General features: G+C 43.8%; 1 protein-coding gene across 4 annotated transcripts; it reads left to right on the top strand.

Moving 5' to 3' along the window:
• Positions 1-427: 427 nt before the first annotated feature.
• tes (testis derived transcript (3 LIM domains)) lies at positions 428-19,331 on the top strand. Of its 4 annotated transcripts, none has more exons than XM_036958830.1 (8): positions 428-664; positions 9,611-9,696; positions 10,854-11,305; positions 11,336-11,508; positions 12,106-12,942; positions 16,173-16,388; positions 16,648-16,806; positions 18,090-19,331. In XM_036958830.1, exons 1-8 carry the CDS (start codon positions 638-640, stop codon positions 18,279-18,281), a joined length of 2,142 nt encoding a protein of 713 aa, XP_036814725.1. In that variant the 5' UTR covers positions 428-637; the 3' UTR covers positions 18,282-19,331. The 4 variants fall into 4 exon arrangements, with proteins under 4 accessions (XP_036814725.1, XP_036814734.1, XP_036814729.1 ...); XM_036958839.1 differs by having other exon boundaries at positions 10,854-11,508; positions 12,106-12,409; positions 12,440-12,942; XM_036958834.1 differs by having other exon boundaries at positions 10,854-11,508; positions 12,106-12,430; positions 12,461-12,942.
• The last annotated feature ends 8,050 nt before the right edge of the window (positions 19,332-27,381 follow it).

Genomic DNA, 27,381 nt, shown 5'->3' with positions numbered 1-27,381 from the left:
AACCAATCAACCAGAGGGTCGATGTATAATCTGCGTGACAGACACACTATTAATCTCTGTCATAAATGTGAAATGTGTTGCACACGACAAGTGTTAATACCAAGTTGCTGCTCCTCTGTCTAGTATTTGGTCAAATATCACCCCAAAAACTATCAGCATATACTGTAAGAGGACACATTTAATTGTAAATAGTATATACATTGACTGTAAACACTAACAACAATAGGCTCATGACTGCCTAATATATTTGCTCCACCAGAACCAATACAACCACACCCAACAAAACAGCATTGAAAGGATTAACCTGTAGACTACTGTGGTTTCCGTGTTCATTCATTTAGTTTTATTGTTGAGGAGGCCCCCCTTGCTAAACGATGATTGGCTGTCCGTACTTTATTGGTTGCTCACTCAATTTCAATTGGTCCAGAATTGAAGAATTTGTATAGCGGAAGCCTTTCATAGTAACAAAGCAATGAACGGGACCGTTCCGGAAGAAGTGGTGGCAGAATAAAACCGATAAACTTTCGGTTGTTTCTAAAGATAAGTGTCAACGTAAAGTGAGTCCAAGTTTTTGTGTATTTACTTTGAAAGTTTACGGCGGGTCTAAACCAGCATAGCCTACAGCGGGGAACTGAAAATGGAGGTAGAAAAGGAAATCAAGAAGGTAAGTCCTCATGCCTGTGTATAGTTCCAGATAAGACATGGCAACGCCCTTAGAGGTGTATCCTACAACCTAGTAAAGTCAGCAAGGAAGATGGCTCGTTCTGTCATTAAAGACAGTAACTTTTGCTACATAGACTACCGTTTGACTGTAAAATACTGGATGTGTTAGCAATATGTAGCCAATTGCTAGAACCTTCGAACTTCTTGCTTCTGTGCAAGGTCAGTTTATCAAATAAAACAAACCCGTAGTTGGTCTAATATGTTTTGACATTGTTCGCATCCTAACCATTGGTGTCTTTCTCTCAATATCATGTTCCAATAATCTGATTCTGAAGGTGAGGACGGACGTCCCGTCTCCCACGCGCGACCACTCATCAATGATACCGGTCTGATGCAGCAGACAGCATCGTTTAGATACAACAAAGCACCTAACTACTACATCGATTGAGTCACTCAATTGTATTTATAGCATTATAACAAAGGACCATTCTCTGTTAATTCAACTGTCAAGAGATTAAGAGAGATTAAGGCATGAGAGTGGAGTGGGGGCTCCATGATTCCAGCCCTTAACTGTCAGCTATCATCAAGGTCCACGCGCCTGTACAAAGGGAAAGCGTCGCAGTAATGGCCTTTAAGATTCAGTAGATTACCAGCGTGAAGCCGCGATAATTACTAGATCACTAATCATAAATGTGAGACCCCGATAATTGTCAAACTGCTAATGACCTTTGATCAAAGAAAACTAATTGTTTTGATTGTCTGCTCGATTATCTTCAAAGAGTATCAATAATATGACTCTGTTAATGCATTCTGAAGGCATCAAGTTCTCAAGATGTATTTGGGCCCTTGCTCATAAGATCATCTGGCATTTGAAATTCACAGATTTTCTGGACTGTGGCTACTTTCCCTTGTCAACCTGAGACACCTCATGGCAATGTGTCATTGGTCATGTTCCCTTGATCAAACTTTGCATGCATCAACCAATGGCTGCATGCTACATCATTGACTGACAGATTGCTATCACATATGTGGTTAGCTTATTTACATGTATACAGTGCCTTGCGAAAGTATTCGGCCCCCTTGAACTTTGGGACCTTTTGCCACATTTCAGGCTTCAAACATAAAGATATAAAACTGTATTTTTTTGTGAAGAATCAACAACAAGTGGGACACAATATTATATTGGATATTTCAAACTTTTTTAACAAATCAAAAACTGAAAAATTGGGCGTGCAAAATTATTCAGCCCCCTTAAGTTAATACTTTGTAGCGCCACCTTTTGCTGCGATTACAGCTGTAAGTCGCTTGGGGTATGTCTCTATCAGTTTTGCACATCGAGAGACTGACATTTTTTCCCATTCCTCCTTGCAAAACAGTTCGAGCTCAGTGAGGTTGGATGGAGAGCATTTGTGAACAGCAGTTTTCAGTTCTTTCCACAGATTCTCGATTGGATTCAGGTCTGGACTTTAACTTGGCCACTCTAACACCTGGATATATTTATTTTTGAACCATTCCATTGTAGATTTTGCTTTATGTTTTGGATCATTGTCTTGTTGGAAGACAAATCTCCGTCCCAGTCTCAGGTCTTTTGCAGACTCCATTAGGTTTTCTTCCAGAATGGTCCTGTATTTGGCTCCATCCATCTTCCCATCAATTTTAACCATCTTCCCTGTCCCTGCTGAAGAAAAGCAGGCCCAAACCATGATGCTGCCACCACCATGTTTGACAGTGGGGATGGTGTGTTCAGGGTGATGAGCTGTGTTGCTTTTACGCCAAACATAACGTTTTGCATTGTTGCCAAAAAGTTAAATTTTGCTTTCATCTGACCAGAGCACCTTCTTCCACATGTTTGGTGTGTCTCCCAGGTGGCTTGTGGCAAACTTTAAACAACACTTTTTATGGGTATCTTTAAGAAATGGCTTTCTTGCCACTCTTCCATAAAGGCCAGATTTGTGCAATATACTGATTGTTGTCCTATGGACAGAGTCTCCCACCTCAGCTGTAGATCTCTGCAGTTCATCCAGAGTGATCATGGGCCTCTTGGCTGCATCTCGGATCAGTCTTCTCCTTGTATGAGCTGAAAGTTTAGAGGGACGGCCAGGTCTTGGTAGATTTGCAGTGGTCTGATACGCCTTCCATTTCAATATTATCGCTTGCACAGTGCTCCTTGGGATGTTTAAAGCTTGGGAAATCTTTTTGTATCCAAATCCGGCTTTAAACTTCTTCACAACAGTATCTCGGACCTGCCTGGTGTGTTCCTTGTTCTTCATGATGCTCTCTGCACTTTTAACGGACCTCTGAGACTATCACAGTGCAGGTGCATTTATACGGAGAGTTGATTACACACAGGTGGATTGTATTTATCATCATTAGTCATTTAGGTCAACATTGGATCATTCAGAGATCCTCACTGAACTTCTGGAGAGAGTTTGCTGCACTGAAAGTAAAGGGGCTGAATAATTTTGCACGCCCAATTTTTCAGTTTTTGATTTGTTAAAAAAGTTTGAAATATCCAATAAATGTCGTTCCACTTCATGATTGTGTCCCAATTGTTGTTGATTCTTCACAAAAAAAATACAGTTTTATATCTTTATGTTTGAAGCCTGAAATGTGGCAAAAGGTCGCAAAGTTCAAGGGGGCCGAATACTTTCGCAAGGCACTGTATGGCACTAGTCCACTCTTACTGATCTTCATTAATCAGTATCCTAAAGGCATCATTATCTCCCTAATGGGCTTCTGGGAAGAGAGGCTTGTAGGGTGTTCCTGAGAAGTTTAAGTAAACATTGACAATTTATACTGAACAAAAAATATAAACACAACATGTAAAGTGTTGGTCCCGTGTTTCATGAGCTGAAATGAAAGATCCCTGAAATGTTCTATACGCACAAACTTATTTCTCTCAAATGTTGTGAAATCATTTCCTTACACCCCAGTTAGTGAGCATTTCTGCCTTGCTGAGATAATCCATCCACCTGACAGGTGTGGCATATCAAGAAGCTGATTAAACAGCATGATCATTACATAGGTGCACTTTGTGCTGGGGACAATAAAAGGCCACTCTGAAATGTGCAACAATTCTACAGATGTCTCAAGTTTTGAGGGAGTGTACAATTGGCAAGCTTACTGCAGGGATATCCATCAGAACTGTTGCCAGAGAATTTAATGTTAATTTCTCTACCGTAATCCGCCTCCAACGTTGTTTTAGAGAATTTTGCAGTATGTCCAACCGGCCTCACAACCACAGACCACGTGTAGCCACGCCAGCCCAGGACCTCCACATTTGGCTTCGTCACCTGCGGGATCATCTGAGACCAGCCACACTGACAGCTGATGAAACTGTGGGTTTGCACAACCTGAAGAATGTCTGCACAAACTGTCAGAAACTGACTCCGGGAAGCTCATCTGTGTGCTTGTTGTCCTCACCAGGATCTTGACCTGACTGCAGTTTGGCGTCGTCACTGACTTCAGTGGGAAAATGTTCACCTTCGATGTCCACTGGCATGATGAAGTGTGCTCTTTACAGATGAATCCCGGTTTCAACTGTCCCGGGCAGATGGCAGCGTGTATGGTGTTGTGTGGGTGAGCATTTTGCTGATGTCAACATTGTGAACAGAGTGTCCTGCGGTGGGGTTATGGTATGGGCAGGCATAAGCTATGGACAACCAACACAATTGCATTTTATCAATGGGAATTTCAATGCACAGAGATACCGTGACGAGATCGTGAGGCCCATTGTCGTGCTGTTCATCAACCCCCATCACCTCATGTTTCAGCATAATGCACAGCCCCATGTTGCAAGGATCTGGACACAATTCCTGGAAGCTGAAAATGTCTGTTTTTACACAGCCTTCATACTCACCAGACATGTCACCCATTGAGCATGTTTGAGATGCTCTGAATTAGAGGTCGACCGATTATGATGTTTCAACGCCGATACCGATTTATTGGAGGACCAAAAAAAGCAGTTTTTAAAATGTATAATTTTTTTAATCTATTTTATTTTTTCAATTAAATTTATTTGTAATAATGACAATTACTACAACTACTGAATTAACACTTATTTTAACTTAATATAATACATCAATAAAAATCAATTTAGCCTCAAATAAATAATGAAATATGTTCAATTTGTTTTAAATAATGCAAAAAGAGTTTTGGAGAAGTAAAAGTGCAATATGTTCCATGTAAAAAAAAAATTTAAAAAAAAAAGTTAACGTTTGAGTTCCTTGCTCAGAACATGAGAACATATGAGACATGTTTCATATGAGAGTTCAATATTCCAAGGTAAGAGGTTTTAGGTTGTAGTTAATATAGTATTTATAGGACTATTTTTCTCTCTCTACCATTTGTTTTTAATATACCTTTGACTATTGGATATTCTTATAGGCACTTTAGTATTGCCAGTGTAACAGTATAGCTTCCGTCCCTCTCCTCGCTTCTACCTGGGCTCGAACCAGGAACACATCGACAACAGCCACACTCGAAGCATCGTTACCCATCGCTCCACGAAAGCCGCGGCCCTTGCAGAGCAAGGGGAACAACTACTCCATGTCTCAGAGCGAGTGACGAATGAAACACTATTAGCGCGCACCCCGCTAACTAGCTAGCTATTTCATATCGGTTACACCAGCCATTAGGCTGATAGGCTTGAAGTCATAAACAGAGCTGCTGGCAAAATGCATGAAAGTGCTGTTTGAATGAATGCTTAGGAGCCTGCTGCTGCCTACCATCGCTCAGTCAGACTGCTATATCAAATATCAAATCATATAATTAAGTCTAACATAACACACAGAAATATGAGCCTTTGGTCATTAATATGGTCGAATCCGTAAACTATAATTTCAAAAACAAAATGTTTATTATATCAGTGAAATATGGAAACGTTCGGTATTTTATCTAACAGGTGGCAGCCCTAAGTCTAAATATTATTGTTACATTGTACAACCTTCAATGTTATGTCATAATTATGTAAAATTCTGGCAAATTAGTTCGCAATGAGCCAGGTGGCCCAAACTGTTGCATATACCCTTACTCTGCGTGCAATGAACGCAAGAGAAGTGACACAATTTCACATGGTTAATATTGCCTGCTAACCTGGATTTATTTTAGCTAAATATGCAGGTTTAAAAATATATACTTCTGTGTATTGATTTTAAGAAAGGCATTGGTGTTTACGGTAAGGTACAGTCGTGCAACGATTGTGCTTTTTTTTGCAAATACGCTTTTGTTCAATCATCCCCCATCGTTGCATCGATTATATGCAACGCAGGACACACTAGATAAACTAGTAATATCATCAACCATGTGTCGTTAACTAGGGATTTATGATTGATTTAGTTTTTTATAAGATAAGTTTAATGCTGGCTAGCAACTTACCTTTGCTTCTACTGCATTCGCGTAACAGGCAGGCTACTCGTGGAGTGCAATGAGGCAGGTGGTTAGAGCATTGGACTAGTTAACTGTAAGGTTGCAAGATTGAATCCCAGAGCTGACAAGGTAAAAATCTGTCGTTCTGCCCCTGAACAAGGCAGTTAACCACTGTTCCTAGGCCTTCATTGAAAATAAGAATGTGTTCTTAACTGACTTGCCTAGTTAAATAATAATAATATATTTTTTTAAATGGGCAAAATCGGCGTCCAAAAATACTGATTTCCGATTGTTATGAAACTTGAAATTGGCCCTATTAATCGGCCATTCCAATTTAATCGGTCGACCTCTACTCTGAATCCAGTTCAATATCCAGCAACTTCGCACAGCCATTGAAGAAGAGTGTGACAACAGGCCACAATCAACAGCCTGATCAACTCAATGCGAAGAAGATGTGTTGCGCTGCATGAGGCACATGGTGGTAACACCAGATACTGACTGGTTTCCTGATCCACACCCCTAAAGATGCATATCTGACCAACAGATGCATATCTGTATTCCCAGTCATGTGAAATCCAAAGATTAGGGCCTCATGTATTTCAGTTGACTGAGTTCCTTATATGAACTGTAACTCAGTAAAATCTTTGAAATTGTTCCATGTTATTTTTTTAAAATATTTTTGTTCACTATATATTTTCAGAAGAGAGGAAGCAAGCAAGGCTGTTTGACTTCTGAATACAGAAAATATGAGATGGACACTGCAGAGCCTTACAGTTGAAGTCGGTAGTTTACACACACCGTAGCTAAATACATTTTAACTCCGTTTTTCACAATTCCTGACATTTAATCCTAGTAAAAATTCCCTGTCTTAGGTCAATTAGCATCACCACTTTATTTTAAGAATGTGAAATATCAGAATAATAGTATAGAGATTGATTTCTGCTTTTATTTCTTTTCTCACATTCCCAGTGGGTCAGAAGTTTACAAACACTCAATTAGTATTTGGTAGCATTACCTTAAACAATTTAAATTTAGGTAGATTTCTACAAGCTTCCCACAATAAGTTGGGTGACTTTTGGCCCATTCCTCCTGACAGAGTGGGTGTAACTGAGTCAGGTTTGTAGGCCTCCTTGCTCCACATGCTTTTTTAGTTCTGCCCACAAATATTCTATGGGATTGAGGTCAGAACTTTGTGATGGCCACTCCAATACCTTGGCTTTGTTGTCCTTAAACCAGTTTCCACAACTTTGGAAGTATGCTTGAGGTCATTGTCCATTTGGAAGACCCATTTGCGACCAAGCTTTAACTTCCTGACTGATGTCTTGAGATGTTGCTTCAATATATCCACATCATTTTCCTCCAACATGATGACATCTATATTGTGAGGTGCACCAGTCCTTCCTGCAGCAAGCACCCCCACAACATGATGCTGCCACCCCCTGTGCTTCATGGTTGGGAAGGTGTTCTTTGGCTTGCAAGCCTCCCCCTTTTTCCGCCAAACATGACGATGGTCATTATGGCCAAACGGTTCTATTTTTTGTTTCATCAGACCAGAGGACATTTCTCCAAAAAGTACGGTCTTTGTCCCCATGTGCAGTTGCAAACCGTAGTCTGGCTTTCTTTATGGCGGTTTTGGAGCAGTGGCTTCTTCCTTGCCGAGTGGCCTTTCAGGTTATGTCGATATAGGACTCGTTTTACTGTGGATATAGATACTTTAGTACCTGTTTCCTCCAGCATCTTCACAAGGTCCTTTGCTGTTGTTCTGGGATTGATTTGCACTTTTCACACCAAAGTACGTTAATCTGTAGGAAACAGAACGCGTCACCTTCCTGAGCAGTATGACGGCTGCGTGGTCCCTTGGTGTTTATACTTGCGTACTATTGTTTGAGTTCTTTTGATTTTCTCATGATGTCAAGAAGCACTGAGTTTGAAGGTAGGCATTGAAATGCATCCATAGGTACACCTCCAAATGATGTCAATTAGCTTATCAAGCTTCTAAAGCCATGACATTTTTTTGAATTTTTAAAGGCACAGTCAACTTAGTGCATGTAAACTTCTGACCCACTGGAATTGTGATACAGTGAAATAATTTGTCTGTAAACAATTTTTGGGGAAATTACTTGTCATGAACAACTTGCCAAAACTTTGGTTTGTTAGCAAGAAATTTGTGGAGTGGTTGTAAAACGAGTTTTAATGACGCCAACCTAAGTGTATGTAAACCTCCGACTTCAACTGTATGTCTGACTCACCAATAGCTAGGCTTCCCTTTCTTTATAATCATTTACTATTGTTAAAGATGCACTATGCAGATATATCTCTGCCATTTCCTGGTCGATAAAATTCTAATAGTTCGCCTTATTTCAGTTGGTGACACAACAAGCAACTATAGTGTAGTATCATTGTACCGTCTAAACCTCTGAAATATATTTTCCATAACCAAAAATATTGTATTTTCAGCTGTTTGAATCTTGTGCACCAACCCAAAAGTAAAAGACTCAAAAAAGTAAACTTAAAAATGGGAAGTATAGAAATAGCGCGCAGAACAGATCTACCGCTTCTTAGACTTGCTTTCTATTAGAATGACAGACCTATACTATAACACACATTTTATATGTGAATTTTGTCAGGTCGCCAAAAAGTGACCTATTGCAGCTTTAAGTGGAGAAAAGGGGGTGATGGTTAATGTAAATATTATCTACAGGTCACACACTTATAAGCTCTAGTCTGGCTTGAGCTTGGCATTCCTCTTTAGAGGCCGGCTGCTCATTCCCAAAGGCCGAGGGGGGCTCACTGCTCCACTTTCAGGGCTCCCTGAGCCAAAAACGGCCTTCACCAATCAGGAGAGTGTGTTTTTGCGTCCCAAATGGCACCCTAATCCGTATGTAGTGCACTTCTTTTGACCAGGGCCCATAGGGCACTGTATAGGGAAAAGGGTGCCATTTGGGATGCAACCCTGGAGAGGGGCTCAACCCTGGAGAGGGGCTCTCTTTCAGCATTGTGGATTACTTGACCGTATAAGGGCTCAGACAGCAGTAACGTGCAAGACAGACAACACTGGTGTTTGAAGTAGAGAAGGTAGTCTGAGTGATACGAATGTGAAGGGGATTCTACAGTATGCGCTGTGACTAAACTCTGGAATTAGGCCTATAGCCTAGTGAGTCTTGTTTAGTTGGCAAGTAGCCTAACATCCAAAATAGGCACTGGAGGTAAACTAATCAGAACAGAAGAGAATGCATGCAGAATGGTTGAGAAAAGTGGGCTGTTGCTTGACGCATCAAATCTGGAATATATCTGAGGGGGGATTAGGGATTAATGGGACATCAGTTTCTGTTTTTATTTTATTTGTTGTTAGGCCTGTTTTAATACGCAAATGTCAAGGTGACGCTGTACATCTACAGAACGCTGCAGATTCTGCTAACAAGGGTATTTGAAAAGGCCATCCCAAAAACAATTAAGCCTAAATAGTGACTGCACCATATGAACTTCAGTAAATATCAAGCCCTGGCTGGTATGAAGTAATTTCTAAAGACCACGTACGTCTGTTAATCTAATTAATGTGCTGTGTTCTGTCTGTTGGCAGATGACCCTGGGCCATGAAATTGGCGCCGGGGCGGCGTGTCTGAAATGCAAGGACAAGTGTGAGGGGTTTGAGCTACACTTCTGGAGGTTTGTACTGTATTGTTGTCTCTGTGCTGTATACTTAATATCATTTTTCATATATTGAATTCAAGATAATCCAGACCTGATGGGGACAACAACAATGCTTATTTTCTCTTAGCTTCAAGACAACAGGGAAAGCCACAGGCCCTGAAAGCATGTTGCAACCGATCATTGTTGTCTACTATTACAGTTTTTGTGCTCTTAAATTTGAAATAACCTTAATGTCCTACATTACTGATTTCTGGACTTACAAAGCAGTCTTTATGTGGACCAATGCCTCATGAAAATAGGTGTCCCCCACTGTCCTCAAGTCAAGCCAGCATTCCTGCTTCCCCCGACAATTATCCACACTCAGCTAGCTTTCCTGAAGACATCACAACAGGTGCCCCGGTGCCTACTTCAGTGGCCAGTTGCTATGGCAACACCTAACTGCCACAATTCCTTCCGTCTTGGTCATGGTCAGACGTGCAGGGCAAGCCCAGTCTGTGGAAATAAGAACGGAACAGGAAAGACATTCTGTGTTATTTGATGTCATTTGATCCTAAGGTGACGACATCACTCATCCCACCTTAGCTGAAGTGTGGTGATCTCACTTGTTCACTATCCTGCCTCCCACAACTCTACTTACTCACAAGCTTGTGACTGTTTCCCGAAAGTCATGAATATTTCCGATTCCTCTTCCATGACCACTGATCTGAAAAGATGTGAAAGCAATAGGGTATCTATCTAAATGCCTGGGCCTTTGACCTGCTTTACGCTATAGGGCAGGTGTATTCAACTCTGACCCTATGAGGTCTGACGTCTGCTGGTTTTCTGTTCTACCTGATAATTCATTGCATGCACCTGGTGTCCCTGGTCTAAATCAGTCCCTGCTTAGAAGGAAACAATATATATTTTTAAAAGCAGTTGAGGTTCAGTGATGAGTGTCAGGGCTGTATGGCCTACCTACTGGCCACACGCTGGTTGAACATTGTTTTTCCACGTCATATCAATATAATGTTATTGAACCAACGTGGAATAGATATTGAATTCAAGTCTGTGCCCAGTTGGTAGAGGTTTTCCTAGTTAGGTGATCATAAAGGAAACCTAAACGTTTTTGAGAGTACTTAGACCCAACCATACGTCTAGTCTAACATATTCCCCATTGACTTTCCCCATCACAGAAAGATCTGCCGGAACTGCAAGTGTGGGCTTACGGACCACGATGTGCAGATGAACTCTGATGATAACAGGAAGGTGGGCAAGCTGTTCGAGGATACCAAGTACACTGGCCTCATTGCCAAGCTCAAAACTGACGGTGTCCCCACGTACAAGGGCAACCAGGTCACCTTCTCCATCTCTGCCAGCCCCATGTCAGGAACCGCTGTTCCATACAGTCCCCAGTCTGCCCACAATGTGCCAGCCAATGCTGGCAATGGGGATGGAGCTGGCTATGGGTCCGGGGCTGGAGCTGGGGCTGGCTATGGGTCCGGAGCTGGAGCTGGCTATGGGTCCGGGGCTGGACCCGGAGCTGGCTATGGGTCCGGGGCTGGAGCTGGGCCCGGAGCTGGCTATGGGTCCGGGGCTGGAGCTGGGCCCGTGGCTGGCTATGGGTCCGGAGCTGGGCCCGGAGCTGGCTATGGGGCTGGGTCCGGAGCTGGGGCTAGCTATGGTGCTGGGTCTGGAGGTGGAGCTGGGTCTGGACCCGCTACCATGCCCAAACCTGGGGCAATCAGAGCCACTGCTGTGTCAGCCAATGTCGTACCTGTCAGGAAGGATGCCGTGCCCCTGAAGTCTGTTACCTACGAGTGGGCTCCTCCAGGGGTGAAACAGCACATGGTAAGGGTATAACAACAGTTCATCTTCAGTAACATAACAGTATAACTACTGTTTCATAGAATTAGAATACCTATGACAATCCCAGGGTTGAGAACACCGGTCTAGAGGAACTTTGCCAGTATTGTTTCCTCGGTTTCTGTAAGGGATGTCATCGTGGCCTAGCCTAGTAAAAAACAAATGTTTTAGGTTGTCTGATTTTAACCAGGCTAATCACTAGAAAGACTGTCCACCAGAGGTCACACTTTGTATCTTCATATCCCTCAACAAGTATGTGTTAAGTAGTGGTAGTTAGGGAGAGGTTGTAAGATGTCATATAACAACTGGTTGCCTCTCCCAATCTCTCCCTTAACAAGATCAGCACAGCAACACAGCTTAATATTAGTCACGAGCCCAGGGAAGACTGAGTTAGATCTTCACTGCCTCTCTCTAGCTCTCTTTTTGTTTTCACTTTCTCTCTGTTTGTTCCTGACTCTTCCTCTTTCCTTTTCCTAATTTTTGTCTGTTTTCTCTCCATGTCTTTCCTTCCCTCCCTCTCTCTCTTCTCCTCCCTTAACAAAGTCCTAATTCTCTCTCCTTTGCTCTCCAATTGACCGTCAGGCGGTACGCTACATCGAGCTCCTGCCCCCAGAGAGGCGTCCCATAGCGGGCACGGAGGGTGCAGCCTACCGCCGGCAACAGATGGCAGTGCAGCTACCGGAGCATGACCAGGATCCGGCCAAGTGCCATGAGCTGACCCCTGCAGAGGTCAAACAGATGCAGCAGTACGTCCGCAAGTATAAAGACGAGGCCCTGGGAGTGGGAGACATCAAACTGCCTGAGGAGATGATGGGTCAGGAGGGAGGACCAGGACAGGGAGCGCCAGGCATGGGAGGACATGGGATGGGAGCCCCTGGGCTTCCAGTTGGGGCTGGGGGATCCTTTGGTCCTGGAGTTGGGGCTGGGGGATCCTTTGGTCCTGGAGTTGGGGCCGGGGGATCCTTTGGTCCTGGAGTTGGGGCCGGGGGATCCTTTGGTCCTGGAGTTGGGGCTGGGGGATCCTTTGGTCCTGGAGTTGGGGCTGGGGGATCCTTTGGTCCTGGAGTTGGGGCTGGGGGATCCTTTGGTCCTGGAGTTGGGGCTGGGGGATCCTTTGGTCCTGGAGTTGGGCCTGGGGCATCCTTTGGGCCTGGGGGATCCTTTGGGCCTGGGGGATCCTTTGGGCCTGGAGTTGGGTCTGGGGGAGCCTTTGGGCCTGGAGGTCCTGGTCATCCAACAAGGCCTGGGTCTGGGAGTATACTCGGGCTAGCATTACAGGTTCAACCTGGGATGGGGGCTGGAGGTTACCCTGGGGCAGGAGAAGGTGGACCAGGAGACATGGGCACTGCTGCCACTGCTGGGGCCATGGGTACTCCGGGAGCCCCTGGAGATCACCTGGCTGGACCCTGTGGACACTATGTAAGTATACTCTCCAATCGTAGTGTGAGATATTGTGACTGACTAACAGTGGGTTGTTATCCTCAGATTTGGTCCCCTTCCTTCCTACTGTATGTATTTTATCTCTTCCTTCATCATGTATATTGAATAGAGCCTTTTGATTAGTCACTGTTGGTGCATTCTGGTTCCCTGATTTTGATCTCTTTCTAATGCCCTCTCTCTTCATCATGGATTTAAAAGCCCTGGAAGCATATGACCCCCCCCCCCCCCCCCCCCCCCCCTCACTGTCAGACTCACTTCAGACACGTGGCTTTGTGAAGATACGATTAGATTAGAGAGACTAGAGAATGACTGAACAAGGGAGTGATTTTCTCAGAGAAGCCGTAGATGAACTCTGATGGATAAGTGAAGTGTGTGTTGTCAAACTATACTTCAACTAACTTTCATATGAAGTACAGTGGGGCAAAAAAGTATTTAGTCAGCCACCAATTGTGCAAGTTCTCCCACTTAAAAAGATGAGAGGCCTGTAATTTTCATCATAGGTACACTTCAACTGACAGACAAAATGAGAAAAAAAATCCAGAAAATCACATTGTAGGATTTTTAATGAATTTATTTGCAAATGATGGTGGAAAATAAGTATTTGGTCACCTACAAACAAGCAAGATTTCTGGCTCTCACAGACCTGTAACTTCTCTGTCCTCCACTCGTTACCTGTATTAATGGCACCTGTTTGAACTTGTTATCAGTATAAAAGACACAGTCACACTCCAAACTCCACTATGGCCAAGACCAAAGAGCTGTCAAAGGACACCAGAAACAAAATTGTAGACCTGCACCAATTCTGGGAAGACTGAATCTGCAATAGGTAAGCAGCTTGGTTTGAAGAAATCAACTGTGGGAGCAATTATTAGGAAATGGAAGACATACAAGACCACTGATAATCTCCCTCGATCTGGGGCTCCACGCAAGATCTCACCCCGGGGGGTCAAAATGATCACAAGAATGGTGAGCAAAAATCCCAGAACCACACGGGGGGACCTAGTGAATGACCTGCAGAGAGCTGGGACCAAAGCCTACCATCAGTAACTCACTACGCCGCTAGGGACTCAAATCCTGCAGTGCCAGACGTGTCCCCCTGCTTAAGCCAGTACATGTTCAGGCCCATCTGAAGTTTGCTAGAGAGCATTTGGATGATCCAGAAGAAGATTGGGAGAATGTCAGATGAAACCAAAATATAACTTTTTGGTTAAAACTCAACTCGTCATGTTTGGATAACAAAGAATGCTCAGTTGCATCCAAAGAACACCATGCCTACTGTGAAGCATGGGGGTGGAAACATAATGCTTTGGGACTGTTTTTCTGCAAAGGGACCAGGATGACTGATCCGTGTAAAGGAAAGAAAGAATGGGGCCATGTATCGTGAGATTTTGAGTGAAAAGCTCCTTCCATCAGCAAGGGCATTGAAGATGAAACGTGGCTGGGTCTTTCAGCATGACAATGATCCCAAACACACAGCCTTGGCAACGAAGGAGTGGCTTCGTAAGAAGCATTTCAAGGTCCTGGAGTGGCGTAGCCAGTCTCCAGATCTCAACCCCATAGAAAATCTTTGGAGGGAGTTGAAAGTTCGTGTTGCCCAGCAACAGCCCCCAAAAATCACTGCTCTAGAGGAGATCTGCATGGAGGAATGGGCCAAAATACCAGCAACAGTGTGTGAAAACCTTGTGAAGACTTGCAGAAAATGTTTGACCTCTGTCATTGCCAACAAAGGGTATATAACAAAGTATTGAGATTGACCAAATACTTATTTTCCACCCTAATTTGCAAACAAATTAATTAAAAATCCTACAATGTGATTTTCTGGATTTTCTTTTCTCATTTTGTCTGTCATAGTTGAAGTGTATGAAAATTGATGAAAATTACAGGCCTCATATTTTTCAGTGGGAGAACTTGCACAATTGGTGGCTGACTAAATTATTTTTTGCCCCACTGTATATGTCCGTCACTGATGCTAGAACCAAGCTAGCTTTTCATATTATGTATATTTATTGCCGTGGATACGGTCTCTACCTTTTCTCTCTGTCACTCTCTCTCTCTTCAATGTCCATATATTCAAGGAAAATATGCTGGGGTTGAAATGTAGAACAGTCTCACATTTGAGTTGAAATGTATATTCTCAGCAGAGAATACTGTTGGCTAGTGTAGAATGAGAACAGGCAGTCAAATCAAATCAAATGTTATTTGTCACATACACATGGTTAGCAAATGTTAATGCGAGTGTAGCGAAATGCTTGTGCTTCTAGTTCCGACAATGCAGTAATAACAAGTAATCTAACTAACAATTCCAAAACTACTGTCTTGTACACAGTGTAAGGGGATAAAGAATATGTACATAAGGATATATGAATGAGTGATGGTACAGAGCAGCATAGGCAAGATACAGTAGATGGTATCGAGTACAGTATGTACAAATGAGATGAGTATGTAAACAAAGTGGCATAGTTTAAAGTGGCTAGTGATACATGTATTACATAAGGATACTGTCAATGATATAGAGTACAGTATATACGTATGCATATGAGATGAATAATGTAGGGTAAGTAACATTATATAAGGTAGCATTGTTTAAAGTGGCTAGTGATATATTTACATAATTTCCCATCAATTCCCATTATTAAAGTGGCTGGAGTTGAGTCAGTGTCAGTGTGTTGGCAGCAGCCACTCAGTGTTAGTGGTGGCTGTTTAACAGTCTGATGGCCTTGAGATAGAAGCTGTTTTTCAGTCTCTCGGTCCCAGCTTTGATGCACCTGTACTGACCTCGCCTTCTGGATGATAGCGGGGTGAACAGGCAGTGGCCACAAGATGGAGCCAGAAGTGAAAATATGAGTGAATCATTTTGAATAGTTTTGCATATTGATTTGTTTAGTATGGTTTTGAAGCGTGATGAATAATGTTCCATCTAAACAGGGTTTTGGTTCATGCAAACCCCTACAGACTGCCTGTCTGTCTTTCTACCCGTCTCTCCCCATATGCAGTTAGTTATTCCAACTGAATTAATATTTGGATTTATGGGAGCTGTCAGGCAGTGTCTTAAATCATAATCATCATTATGCAGTTTAAGTTTATAATGGCACAAAATACCAGGATGAGGCTGTGCTACAGGGCCAATGTTTTAGTGAGGGCATTGCTAACGAAGGTCTTTTCTCTTGTATTCCTCTCTCTCACCTTCTCCTTCTATTCCCCTTCTTCAGTCGTGCCACCAGTGCCAGCTGACCATGCGTCAGGGTGAGCCTGCAGTGTACGCAGAGCGTGCTGGCTATGACAATCTGTGGCACCCAGCCTGCTTCGTGTGCTGCACCTGCTCAGAGCTCCTGGTCGACATGATCTACTTCTGGAAGAAGGGACAGTTGTACTGCGGACGCCACTACGGAGACAGTGAGAAGCCACGCTGCGGGGGCTGTGATGAGGTGAGGGGTTGGGGAGGCAGGGATGAGAGCGGTCAGAGGTGAGCAAAGAAGGGACAGCTGTACCACGGACGCCACTGAGGAGACAGCGAGAAGCCCAGCGGTGGAGGCTGTGATGAGTATATGTTTGAGATCCATTAAACACATTGTGGAGCAAGAATGTCGGAGCTGGAGTATATTTTTAAATATGAGAGGAAAACTAAAAGAATCCTTTCCCAATTCTACCTCCCCATGTTAACCTGGTCTGTCTGTGTGTCTGCAGCTGATCTTCAGTAATGAGTACACGCAGGCCGAGGACCAGAACTGGCATCTGAAGCACTTCTGCTGCTTTGACTGTGACTGTGTGCTGGCTGGAGAGACGTACGTTATGGAGAACAACAAGCCTGTCTGCAAGCCCTGCTACATGAAGAGCCACGCCGCGGTAAGGAACGAGAGGGAGAGTGTGTGTGTGTGCGTGCAGTACATGGGTGATACCTTGTACAATGTGTATTGTATACATGAGATACAGTTTTAAGTCTGAATTTTATACACACCATAACCAAATACATTTAAACTGTTTTTCACAATTTCTGACATTTAATCATAGTAAATATTCCCTGTTTTAGGTCAGTTAGGCTCACCACTTTATTTTAAGAATAAGATATGTCAGAATAATAGTAGTTATTTATTTCAGCATTTATTTCTTTCATCACATTCCCAGTGGGTCAGAAGTTTACATACACTCAATTAGTATTTGGTAGCATTGCCTTTAAATTGTTTAACTTGGGTCAAACGTTTCAGGTAGCCTTCCACAAGCTTCCCGTAATAAGTTGGGTGAATTTTGGCCCATTCCTCCTGACAGAGCTGGTGTAACTGAGGCAGGTTTATAGGCCTCCTTGCTCGCACACGCTTTTTCAGTTCTGCCCACAATTTGAGGTCAGGGCTTTGATGGCCACTCTAATACTTTGACTTTGTTGTCCTTAAGCCATTTTCTCACAACTTTGGAAGTATGCTTGTGGTCATTGTCCATTTGGAAGACCCATTTGCGGCCAAGCTTTAACTTCCTGACTGATGTCTTGAGATGTTGCTTCAATATATCCACATCATTTTCCTTCCTCATGATTATGATATTTTGTGAAGTGCACCAGTCCCTCCTGCAGCAAGCACCCTCACAACATGATGCTGCCACCCCCGTGCTTCACGGTTGGGATGGTGTTCTTCGGCTTGCAAGCCTCCCCCTTTTTCCTCCAAACATAACGATGGTCATTATGGCCAAACAGTTATATTTTTGATTCATCAGACCAGAGGACATTTCTTCAAAAAGTACGATCTATGTCCCCATGTGCAGTTGCAAACCTTAGTCTGGCTTTTATATGGTGGTTTTGGAGCAGTGGCTTCTTCTTTGCGGAGCGGCCTTTCAGGTTATGTCGATATAGGACTCGTTTTACTGTGAATATAGATACTTTTGTACCTTCACAAGGTCCTTTTCTGCTGTTCTGGGATTGATTTGCACTTTTCGCACCAAAGTACATTCATCGCTAAGAGACGGAATGCGTCTCCTTCCTGAGGAGGAAACTATAGTTTGTAGGACAAGAAATTTGTGGAGTGGTTAAAACACTTAGGTTGGAGTCATTAAAACTAGTTTACATAAACTTCCGACTTCAACTGTAACTGTGCTAGATACGTGTGTGTGTGTGTTTAAACAAACATCCCCTCTCTCTCCAGGTGTGTACGGCCTGTCAGAACCCAGTGGAGCCCGAGGCCCAGCGCGTGTCCTACGGGGAGTTCCACTGGCACGCTGAGCCTCAGTGCTTCCAGTGCTCCTGCTGTGCTAAGTGTCTAATTGGAGAGCGCTTCATGGCCATACAGGGAATGCTCTTCTGCTCTGTCGAGTGCAAGAAGAAGACCATGACCTAGAGAAGACCGTGACCGCAGTGTACCGTACAGCAGCTCAACCTTCTCCGGCATCCCGACCACAATCGTAATTTGAACTAAGCCTGGTCTAGAATACAAACAATAGTCTAACAATGAAATTATTAATTAGACTTGACCACAAGAGCTTAGCTAATTATTTTCAGTTTCCAAGTTCCTGATGGGATGGGGAAAATAATGCCTTAAATCTATTGATTTGTCTTCTCTTAACAAGATTCTCCTCTACATCTTCTCTCTACATGCACTGTTTTGTTCCATCTCTTTGTTTACTGAGATTCATTTGGTTGGAGTTTTTTTTCAGAACACTTTCCTTCTTCTGAGTTTAAAGCAGCTATGGATGATTTTCAACTCTGTCTACTCAAGTATTTTTTTTGGTATTGTATCAGGATCCCCATTAGCTGTTGCGAAAGCAGCAGCAGCTACTCTTCCTAGGGTCCACAGAAAACATAACTTGTCTACTAATGTTCTGTACCATGTCAAGAACAGTGTCCTTCTTTGGGTTGTTCTCAAATCCAGCTGCTTTCTCTCTAGAATGTACTACTGAACTCGAAGCAGTATTATGATTAACAATTGCTGTGTAATAGTATTACAATACGTGATACTTTATGTGCAGTATTTCTGTTCTGCAGGAAGCAGCCTTTCAGTGTTGTAACAGGCTATGCAGACTATGCAATGTGACCAACTGATTCTCTCCAACCCAGTCCTGGAGAACCCCTGATAACGCAGGCTTTCACAAGTGACATTATTATGGACAACATCACTGAAATGTGAAGGCAGGTGATGTCATATATTCAGAACATCTTAAAATGATGATGTACTTTGGAGGACCAATGAAATGATCAGAAATCGTTAAGTAGTTATCTGTACTGTGGCGTCAACTTATCTACTGCCTTCTCTCCTTCCTGCAGTCTTTTTATATTATAATCGGTTTCCCTCGCAGTCTTCACAATAAGTGCCATTGACTTTCCTTTATTTCTCTTGCACTTTATATTTTATCCTCACACTGTAACAACCTAATAAAGTTTTTTGCAATGATTAGTCTCCCGCTTGGTTCATACTGGCAGACGGGACCTTTAACAGTCAATACTACTAGGGGTGTTAACGACACAACGCTTTGCGTTGCGTTCTTGCATGTGTGTATGTTATTGCGTGTGTGTTTCCCTTTCCAACATACCTACCTAGCATACTCAAACCCCCTCAGGGACCAGTGTCGCTAGCAGGCTAATGTGGCAGCTATAATACTTCACACGGGTGGAACAGTGAACTCTGACATGGACCCCCACCCCACCCACCCACGGGGAAAAAAGGCTGTGTGACTTTGTTCCACCCACTTTTGTGGAAGTGGTGCACAATTCAAGGACGCCCCATTTTTCTCAGGGTCCATTGTCTTTTGTGGCAGCCGGCACCAAAACAATGGCTTTCTTCCCCATGCCGTAGTTTCACCTCCACTAGGCTTACAGTCAGTAGTAGGGTGTATCCCTCTCCTGACCTCTACACATACACAGCAACCCCTTGCTATATGCTTTCAATAGCAGGGGAACACCATCTAATGAATTAGTCTGTGCATAGTTAGGGAGGGGTTTCAATCATTCCCTTTAATGTCATATTCCATATTCCTAACAGTGAAATGCTTACTTACAGGCTCTAACCAATGGTGTGAATAAAAAAGGTGTGTGTGTGTGTACATAAGTAAAGACGTAAAGCCATTTGAAAAGAGTAGCAAGGCTAAAAACAGACACTTGTTAGTCAGGCTTATTGAGGTAGTATGTACATGTAGGTATTGTTAAAGTGACTATGCATATATGATGAACAGAGTAGCAGAAGTGTAAAAAGAGGGGTTGGCGGGTGGTGGGACACAATGCCGATAGCCCGGTTAGCCAATGTGTGGGAGCACTGGTTGGTCGGGGCAATTTAGGTAGTATGAACATGACTGTATAGTTAAAGTGACTATGCATATAAGATAAACAGAGAGTAGCAGCAGCATAAAAGAGGGGTTGGGGGGGCACACATTGCAAATAGTCCAGGTAACCATTTGGTTACCTGTTCAGGAGTCTTATGGCTTGGGGGTAAAAACTGTTGAGAAGCCTTTTTGTCATAGACTTGGCACTCCGGTACCGCTTGCCATGCGGAAGTAGAGCGAACAGTCTATGACTGGGGTGGCTGGGGTCTTTGACCATTTTTAGGGCCTTCCTCTGACACCGCCTGGTGTAGAGGTCCTGGATGGCAGGCAGCTTAGCCCCAGTGATGTACTGGGCCATACGCACTACCCTCTGTAGTGCCTTGCGGTCAGAGGCAGAGCAATTGCTCTACCAGGCAGTGACGCAACCATACTCTCGATGTTGCAGCTGTAGAACCTTTTGAGGACCTCAGGACCCATGCCAAATATTTTTAGTTTCCTGAGGGGGAGTAGGCTTTGTCGTGCCCTCTTCACGACTGTCTTGGTGTGTTTGGACCAATCTAGTTTGTTGATGTGGACGCCAAGGAATTTGAAGCTCTCAACCTGCTCCACTACTGTCCCGTCGATGAGAATGGAGACATGCTCGGTGCTCCTTTTCCTGTAGTCTACAATCATCTCCTTAGTCTTGGTTACGTTGAGGGATAGGTTGTATTCTGGCACCACCCGGCCAGGTCTCTGACCTCCCTATAGGCATTCTCGTCGTTGTCGGTGATCAGGCCTACTACCACTGTTGTGTCGTCAGCAAACTTAATGGTGTTGGAGTCGTGCCTGGCCATGCAGTCGTGGGTGAACAGGGAGTACAGGAGGGGACTGAGCACGTACCCCTGGGGAGCTCCAGTGTTGAGGATCAGCGTGGCAGATGTGTTGCTACCTACCCTCACCACCTGGAGCCGGCCTGTCAGGAAGTCCAGGATCCAGTTGCAGAGGGAGGTGTTTAGTCACAGGATCCTTAGCTTGGTGATGAGCTTTGAGGGTACTATGGTGTTGAACGCTGAGCTGTCGTCAATGAACAGCATTCTCACATCCTTTTGTCCAGGTGGGAAAGGGCATTGTGGAGTGCAGTAGAGATTGCATCATCTGTGGATCTGTTTGGGCAGTATGCAAATTGGAGTGGGTCTAGGGTTTCTGGGATAATGGTGTTGATGATAGCCATTACCAGCCTTTCAAAGCACTTCATGGCTACGGGCGTGAGGGCTACAGGTCTGTAGTCATTTAGGCAGGTTGCCTTTGTGTTCTTGGGCACAGGGACTATGGTGGTCTGCTTGAAGCATATTGGTATTACAGACTGCTCCCCCTCGTCTTTCCGGAGTGTGCTCTTCTATCTTGCCGGTGCAGGGTGTATCGCGTGAGCTGAATATCCATGTCGTCATTCAGCCACGATTCGGCGAAGCATAGGATATTACAGCTTTTGATGTCCCGTTGGTAGGATATTCATGATCTTATCACGTCTAGTTTATTGTCCAATGATTGCACGTTGGCAAGTAATATTGACGGTAACGGCAGCTTTCCTAGTTGTCTTCTGCGGGTCCGGACGAGGCATCCGGCTCTTCGTCATCTGTGTCGCTTCCTTTTGCAAATAATTGGGATGTCTGCCCTGTGGGGTGTTTGGAGAATATTGTTTGAGTGTTATTGTTGTTGTTGAATAAATGTTCGTCCAATCCGAGGTGAGTGATCGCTGTCCGGATATCCCAAAGCTCTTTTCTGCTGTAAGATGTGGTTGCAGAAACATTATGTACAAAATCATTTTAAAATATAGAGAGAAAAAAACACATAATAGCACAATTGGTTAGGAGACCGTAAAACGGTGGCCATCTTCTCCGGCGCCATTTTCTAGACTGTCTGCATATTTCAAGACATGGCATGTGAGGGTGCAGTGAGATACCCAATGAGTTGGACGATACTTTTCTCGTCAATCATCTTAAATCTTTTTCTTAACTGGAAATCAACCAATCCTCCATTAAGACAATGGAAATGTCAAATGCTTTAATATCTAAATATTGAAAGTGTGTTGGCCACGGACAGAAACAAAATGGTGCAGTTTGAGACCATGTTGCGGAGAGTGATGCGGGCTCTGGAGATGGAGGTGTGAGTAGCTAGGTCTGAGCAGGTGTGATGTCATTGATGTTTGTGTGTGTTTGTAAACTCAGCAAAAAAAGAAACGTCCTCTCACTGTCAACTGCCTTTATTTTCAGCAAACTTAACATGTTTAAATATTTGTATGAACATACGTTTCAACAACTGAGACATAAACTGAAAAAGTTCCACAGACATCCACAACTAACCGAAATTGAATAATGTGTCCCTGAACAAATGGAGGGTCAAAATCAAAAGTGACAGTCAGTATCTGGTGTGGCCACCAGCTTATTAAGTACTGCAGTGCATCTCCTCATGGACTGCACCAGATTTGCCAGTTCTTGCTGTGAGATGTTACCCCACTCTTCCACCAAGGCATTTCTGGGGGGAATGCCCTAGCCCTCACTCCCCGATCCAACAGGTCCCAGACGTGCTCAATGGAATTGAGATCCGGGCTCTTCGCTGGCCATGGCAGAACACTGACATTCCCGTCTTGTAGAAAATCACGCACAGAAAGAGCAGTATGGCTGGTGGCATTGTCATGCTAGAGGGTCATGTCAGGATGAGCCTGCAGGAAGGGTACCACATGAGGGAGGAGGATGTTTTCCCTGTAATGCACAGCGTTGAGATTGCCTGCAATGACAACAAGCTCAGTCCGATGATGCTGTAACACACCGCCCCAGACCATGATGGACCCTCCACTTCCAAATCGATCCCGCTCCAGAGTACAGGCCTCGGTGTAACGCTCATTCCTTCGACGATAAACGTGAATCCGGCCAACACCCCTGGTGAGAAAAAAACACGACTCGTCAGTGAAGTGCACTTTTTGCAGGTCCTGTCTGGTCCAGCGACGGTGGGTTTGTGTCCATAGGTGACGTTGTTGCCGGTGATGTCTGGTGAGGACCTGCCTTACAACAGGCCTACAAGCCCTCAGTCCAACTTCTCTCAGCCTATTGCAGACAGTCTGAGCACTGATGGAGGGATTGTGCTTTCCTGGTGTAACTCAGGCAGTTGTTGTTGCCATCCTGTACCTGTCCCGCAGGTGTGATGTTCGAATGTACCGATCCTGTGCAGGTGCTGTTACACGTGGTCTGCCACTGCGAGGACGATCAGCTGTCCGTCCTGTCTCCCTGTAGTGCTGTCTTAGGCCTTTCACAGTACGGACAATTTCTTGCCCTGGCCACATCTGCAGTCCTCATGCCTCCTTACAGCATGCCTAAGGCACGTTCGCACAGATGAGCAGGGACCCTGGGCATCTTTCTTTTGGTGTTTTTCAGAGTCAGTAGAATTCCTCTTTAGTGTCCTAAGTTTTCATAACTGTGACCTTAAATGCCTTCCGTCTGTAAGCTGTTAGTGTCTTAACCACCGTTCCACAGGTGCTTGTTCCTTAATTGTTTATGGTTCATTGAACAAGCATGGGAAACAGTGTTTAAACCCTTTACAATGAAGATCTGTGAAGTTATTTGGATTTTTACGAATTATCTTTGAATGACAGGGTCCTGAAAAAGAGATTTCTTTTTTTGCTGAGTTTAGATACAATCTGTATGAAAAGAGGCTCTTGTTTGGTTGTTAACAGCCTCTCTGTCCAGTAGTTGCTGCAAGGCAGCCAGTCTAGCTTAAGGGGGAAATAGTGGTCTCTCTAAGCAAGAATACAATGTACTGAAATTGAGTGTGATGATGCCTGATTTTGATTTAATCTCCCACGTTCTTCATGTAATGTTGACTCATCGCTATCTTACGCAAGTGGTGGTATAAATAATCCAGTGTGCATGGTTGGCTGTCACACGCATTCATGTACGAGATGATGATCTACGGTAGACTGGGAGGCCAGCCTATATTCTCAGAACAATCCAGAGATGTTGAAATGGAAATATCAAGTACATCCAATCCATGATTACATACATGTGGAGTCAAAACCTGCATGGAGTTTATTTATGGAAGGGGGAGATACCATAGGCTGTTTAGCCTGGATACGCACAGTACAGTCTGCGTTTGTGTTCAGTGTGGCCTGACGACAGGGCATACATACAGGGCAATGGGACACAGTGGACAATGAGGGAGAAGAGCGAGGGGACAACAGTGGTACCCTGGGACATGCAGGCATCTTATGGAATGTGACAGCAATGTATTCTTTTAATTTTAAGCTGTCAACTCTTCCTGCCTTTCTATCAGGAGGAATCATCCATCTTCCACAGGAGAGCACCGCAGGCAGTGTGCCATGCATCTGGCTCTCATCGCAGAGGGAGACCACAGCAGTCAACAGATCATCTCTTCTCTCCCTGTCAGCACAGGGTGGGGGAAAATAACTTCTCCTCTACCTCGGTCCTAGGCAGTGGTGTCAAGTACTTAAGTAAAAAATATTTGAAAGTACTACTTAAGTAGTTTTTTGAGGTATCTGTACCTTACCATTTATATTTTTGACAGCTTTTACTTCACTACATTCCTAAAGAAAATAAATGTGCTTTTTACACCATACATTTTCCCTGTCACCCAAAGTTACATTTCAAATGCTTAGCAGGACAGAAAATTTGTCCAATTCACACACTTATCAAAGTAACGTTACTGGTGATCCAGACTCACTGGCAGACTCACTCAACACATGCTTTGTTTGTAAATTATGCCTGAGTGTTGGAGTGTGCCCCTGGCTATCCATATGTAAAAAAAAAAAAAGATTGTGCTGTCTGGTTTGCTTAAGATATGGAATGTATTTTTAATTTGATACTTAAGTATATTTTAGCGATGACATTTACTTTTGATGCATAAGTATATTTAAAACCAAATACTTTTAGACTTCAACTCAAGTAGTAATTTACTGGGTGACTTTTATTTTCTATTAAGGTATCTTTACTTTTACTCAAGTATGACAATTGGGTAGTTTTTCCACCACTGGTCCTAGATCAATAGAGGACAAGGGGTCGGGGGGGACTCTTTTGTATTTATTGTATATAAATACAAAAAAAGTGTATATTGTATATTTATTTATTTTCATACAAAACATACACAAACCCAGCAAAAAAAATAAACATTCCTTTTTCAGGACCCTGTCTTTCAAAGATAATTCGTAAAAATCACAGCTCTTCATTGTAAAGGGTTTAAACACTTTCCCATGCTTGTTCAATGAACCATAAACAATTCTTGCAGGTACAGGATGGCAACAACAGCTGCACGAGTTACACCAGGAACCTACAATCCCTCCATCAGTGCTCAGACTGTTCGCAATAGGCTGAGAGAGGCTGGATTGAGGGCTTGTAGGCCTGTTGTAAGGCAGGTCCTCACCAGACATCATCAGCAACAAAGCTGCCTATGGGCAAACCCACTGTCGCTGGACCAGGTAGGACTGGCAAAAAGTGCTCTTCACTGACTAGTCGCGGTTTTGTCTCACCAGGGGGGATGGTCGGATTCACGTTTATCATCGAAGGAATGAGCGTTACACCGAGGCCTGTACTCTGGAGCGGGATTGATTTGGAAGTGGAGGGTCCATCATGGTCTGGGGCGGTGTGTTACAGCATCATTGGACTGAGCTTGTTGTCATTGCAGGCAATCTCAACGCTGTGCGTTACAGGGAAAACATCCTCCTCCCTCATGTGGTACCCTTCCTGCAGGCTCATCCTGACATGACCCTCCAGCATGACAATGCCACCAGCCATACTGCTCGTTCTGTGCATGATTTTCTACAAGACGGGAATGTCAGTGTTCCGCCATGGCCACGAAGAGCCCGGATCTCAATCCCATAAGAGCACGTCTGGGACCTGTTGGATCGGGGAGTGAGGGCTAGGGCATTCCCCCCAGAAATGTCTGGGAACTTGCAGGTGCCTTGGTAGAAGAGTGGGGTAACATCTCACAGCAAAAACTGGCAAATCTGGTGCAGTGCATGAGCAGGAGATGCACTGCAGTACTTAATACAGCCGGTGGCCACACCAGATACTGACTGTCACTTTTGATTTCGACCCCGCCTTTGTTCAGGGACACATTATTCCATTTCTGTTAGTCACATGTCTGTTAAACTTTTTCAGTTTATGTCTCAGTTGTGGATTCTTATGTTCATACAAATATTTACACATGTTAAGTTTGCTGAAAATAAGGGCAGTTGACAGTGAGAGGATGTTTCTTTTTTTCTTAGTTTAGTAGCTTTGATCAGTCAGTGTGCTATGTTTTTTATCAGCCTAAGGGATGCATTAACCACAGAGTAGGACCAACTGGAAACATAATGGGCTATCCCTTAATGTGCTGTGTTTCATTAGAGAGTGTGTGGCCAGTACTTTGATAAACCATTGCTCTGACATCACATTTTACATCTCTACCAACCTCATAAAACTTTTTGGGGATATGAAACTGACTTCTTGAGGGAAATTGGCAGTTGGTGGTGTCCATGTCACCAGTATGAAAATAAACCAGTGAAAACCCATGTGAAGGTTCTGGAGTAGTTTGTCTCAGTTCCTGCAGAGGGAACACTTTCACATTCTATGGTAATAGTTTTGTTCCAAAGCTGTAATCAGTATGGTCACAGTAGGATGCTACAACATCAGTTTTTGTTTTTTGGGGGGCAATGGACACAGGGTCTGTATAGCTTACAGGTAGGCCTTTTTGTCTCAAAATAACTTTGATTCTGTAAGAGAGAGTGTAATGTACTTGATCAGAACTCAGGCCTGGGCAGGGTAGAAGGGGTCTGGTCCAGCTGTAACAAGTCAAGGTCAGAGGTATGTGAAGGTATTTAAACACTCTGAGGAGAGGAAAAACAGCAGCCGTCTCTAAATAAATATCAGCTGTCTGGAACCAGATAACCCTCACCACCCACATTCCTTCACCTGGAACGAAAGAGAGTGAGAGAGTGACGGAGAGAGGAAAGGAGGGGAGAAGCAAGAAGAGACTCACCTTTAAGGAATGTTGTTATGGAAGGAAGAGGCCTGGAATGATTATCTATGACCTACCTGAATATTTGAAGCAAGCAGCCTATCTTCAGTGGTGATCAGTCTTCAGATATGCTGAAGTGGGGTTGTCTTGAATGTGACCTTTCTGTCGCTGTATGATTTACTGTAACATTACTGTAATGTACTC

The sequence above is a fragment of the Oncorhynchus mykiss genome, chromosome 2, assembly GCF_013265735.2.
Source record: "Oncorhynchus mykiss isolate Arlee chromosome 2, USDA_OmykA_1.1, whole genome shotgun sequence".
Lineage (NCBI taxonomy): Eukaryota > Metazoa > Chordata > Actinopteri > Salmoniformes > Salmonidae > Oncorhynchus > Oncorhynchus mykiss.
Note: the sequence above shows the minus strand (reverse complement) of the source record. Positions and strands in the feature narration are given on the sequence as shown.

Excerpts from the sequence above, each read along its gene's own strand:
- tes (XM_036958827.1), top strand. The coding sequence starts at position 638 with ATGGAGGTAGAAAAGGAAATCAAGAAG. Across the intron at positions 9,697-10,853 it reads TTTGAGCTACACTTCTGGAG|AAAGATCTGCCGGAACTGCA; the intron begins GTTTGTACTGTA and ends TCCCCATCACAG. Across the intron at positions 11,509-12,105 it reads CAGGGGTGAAACAGCACATG|GCGGTACGCTACATCGAGCT; the intron begins GTAAGGGTATAA and ends ATTGACCGTCAG.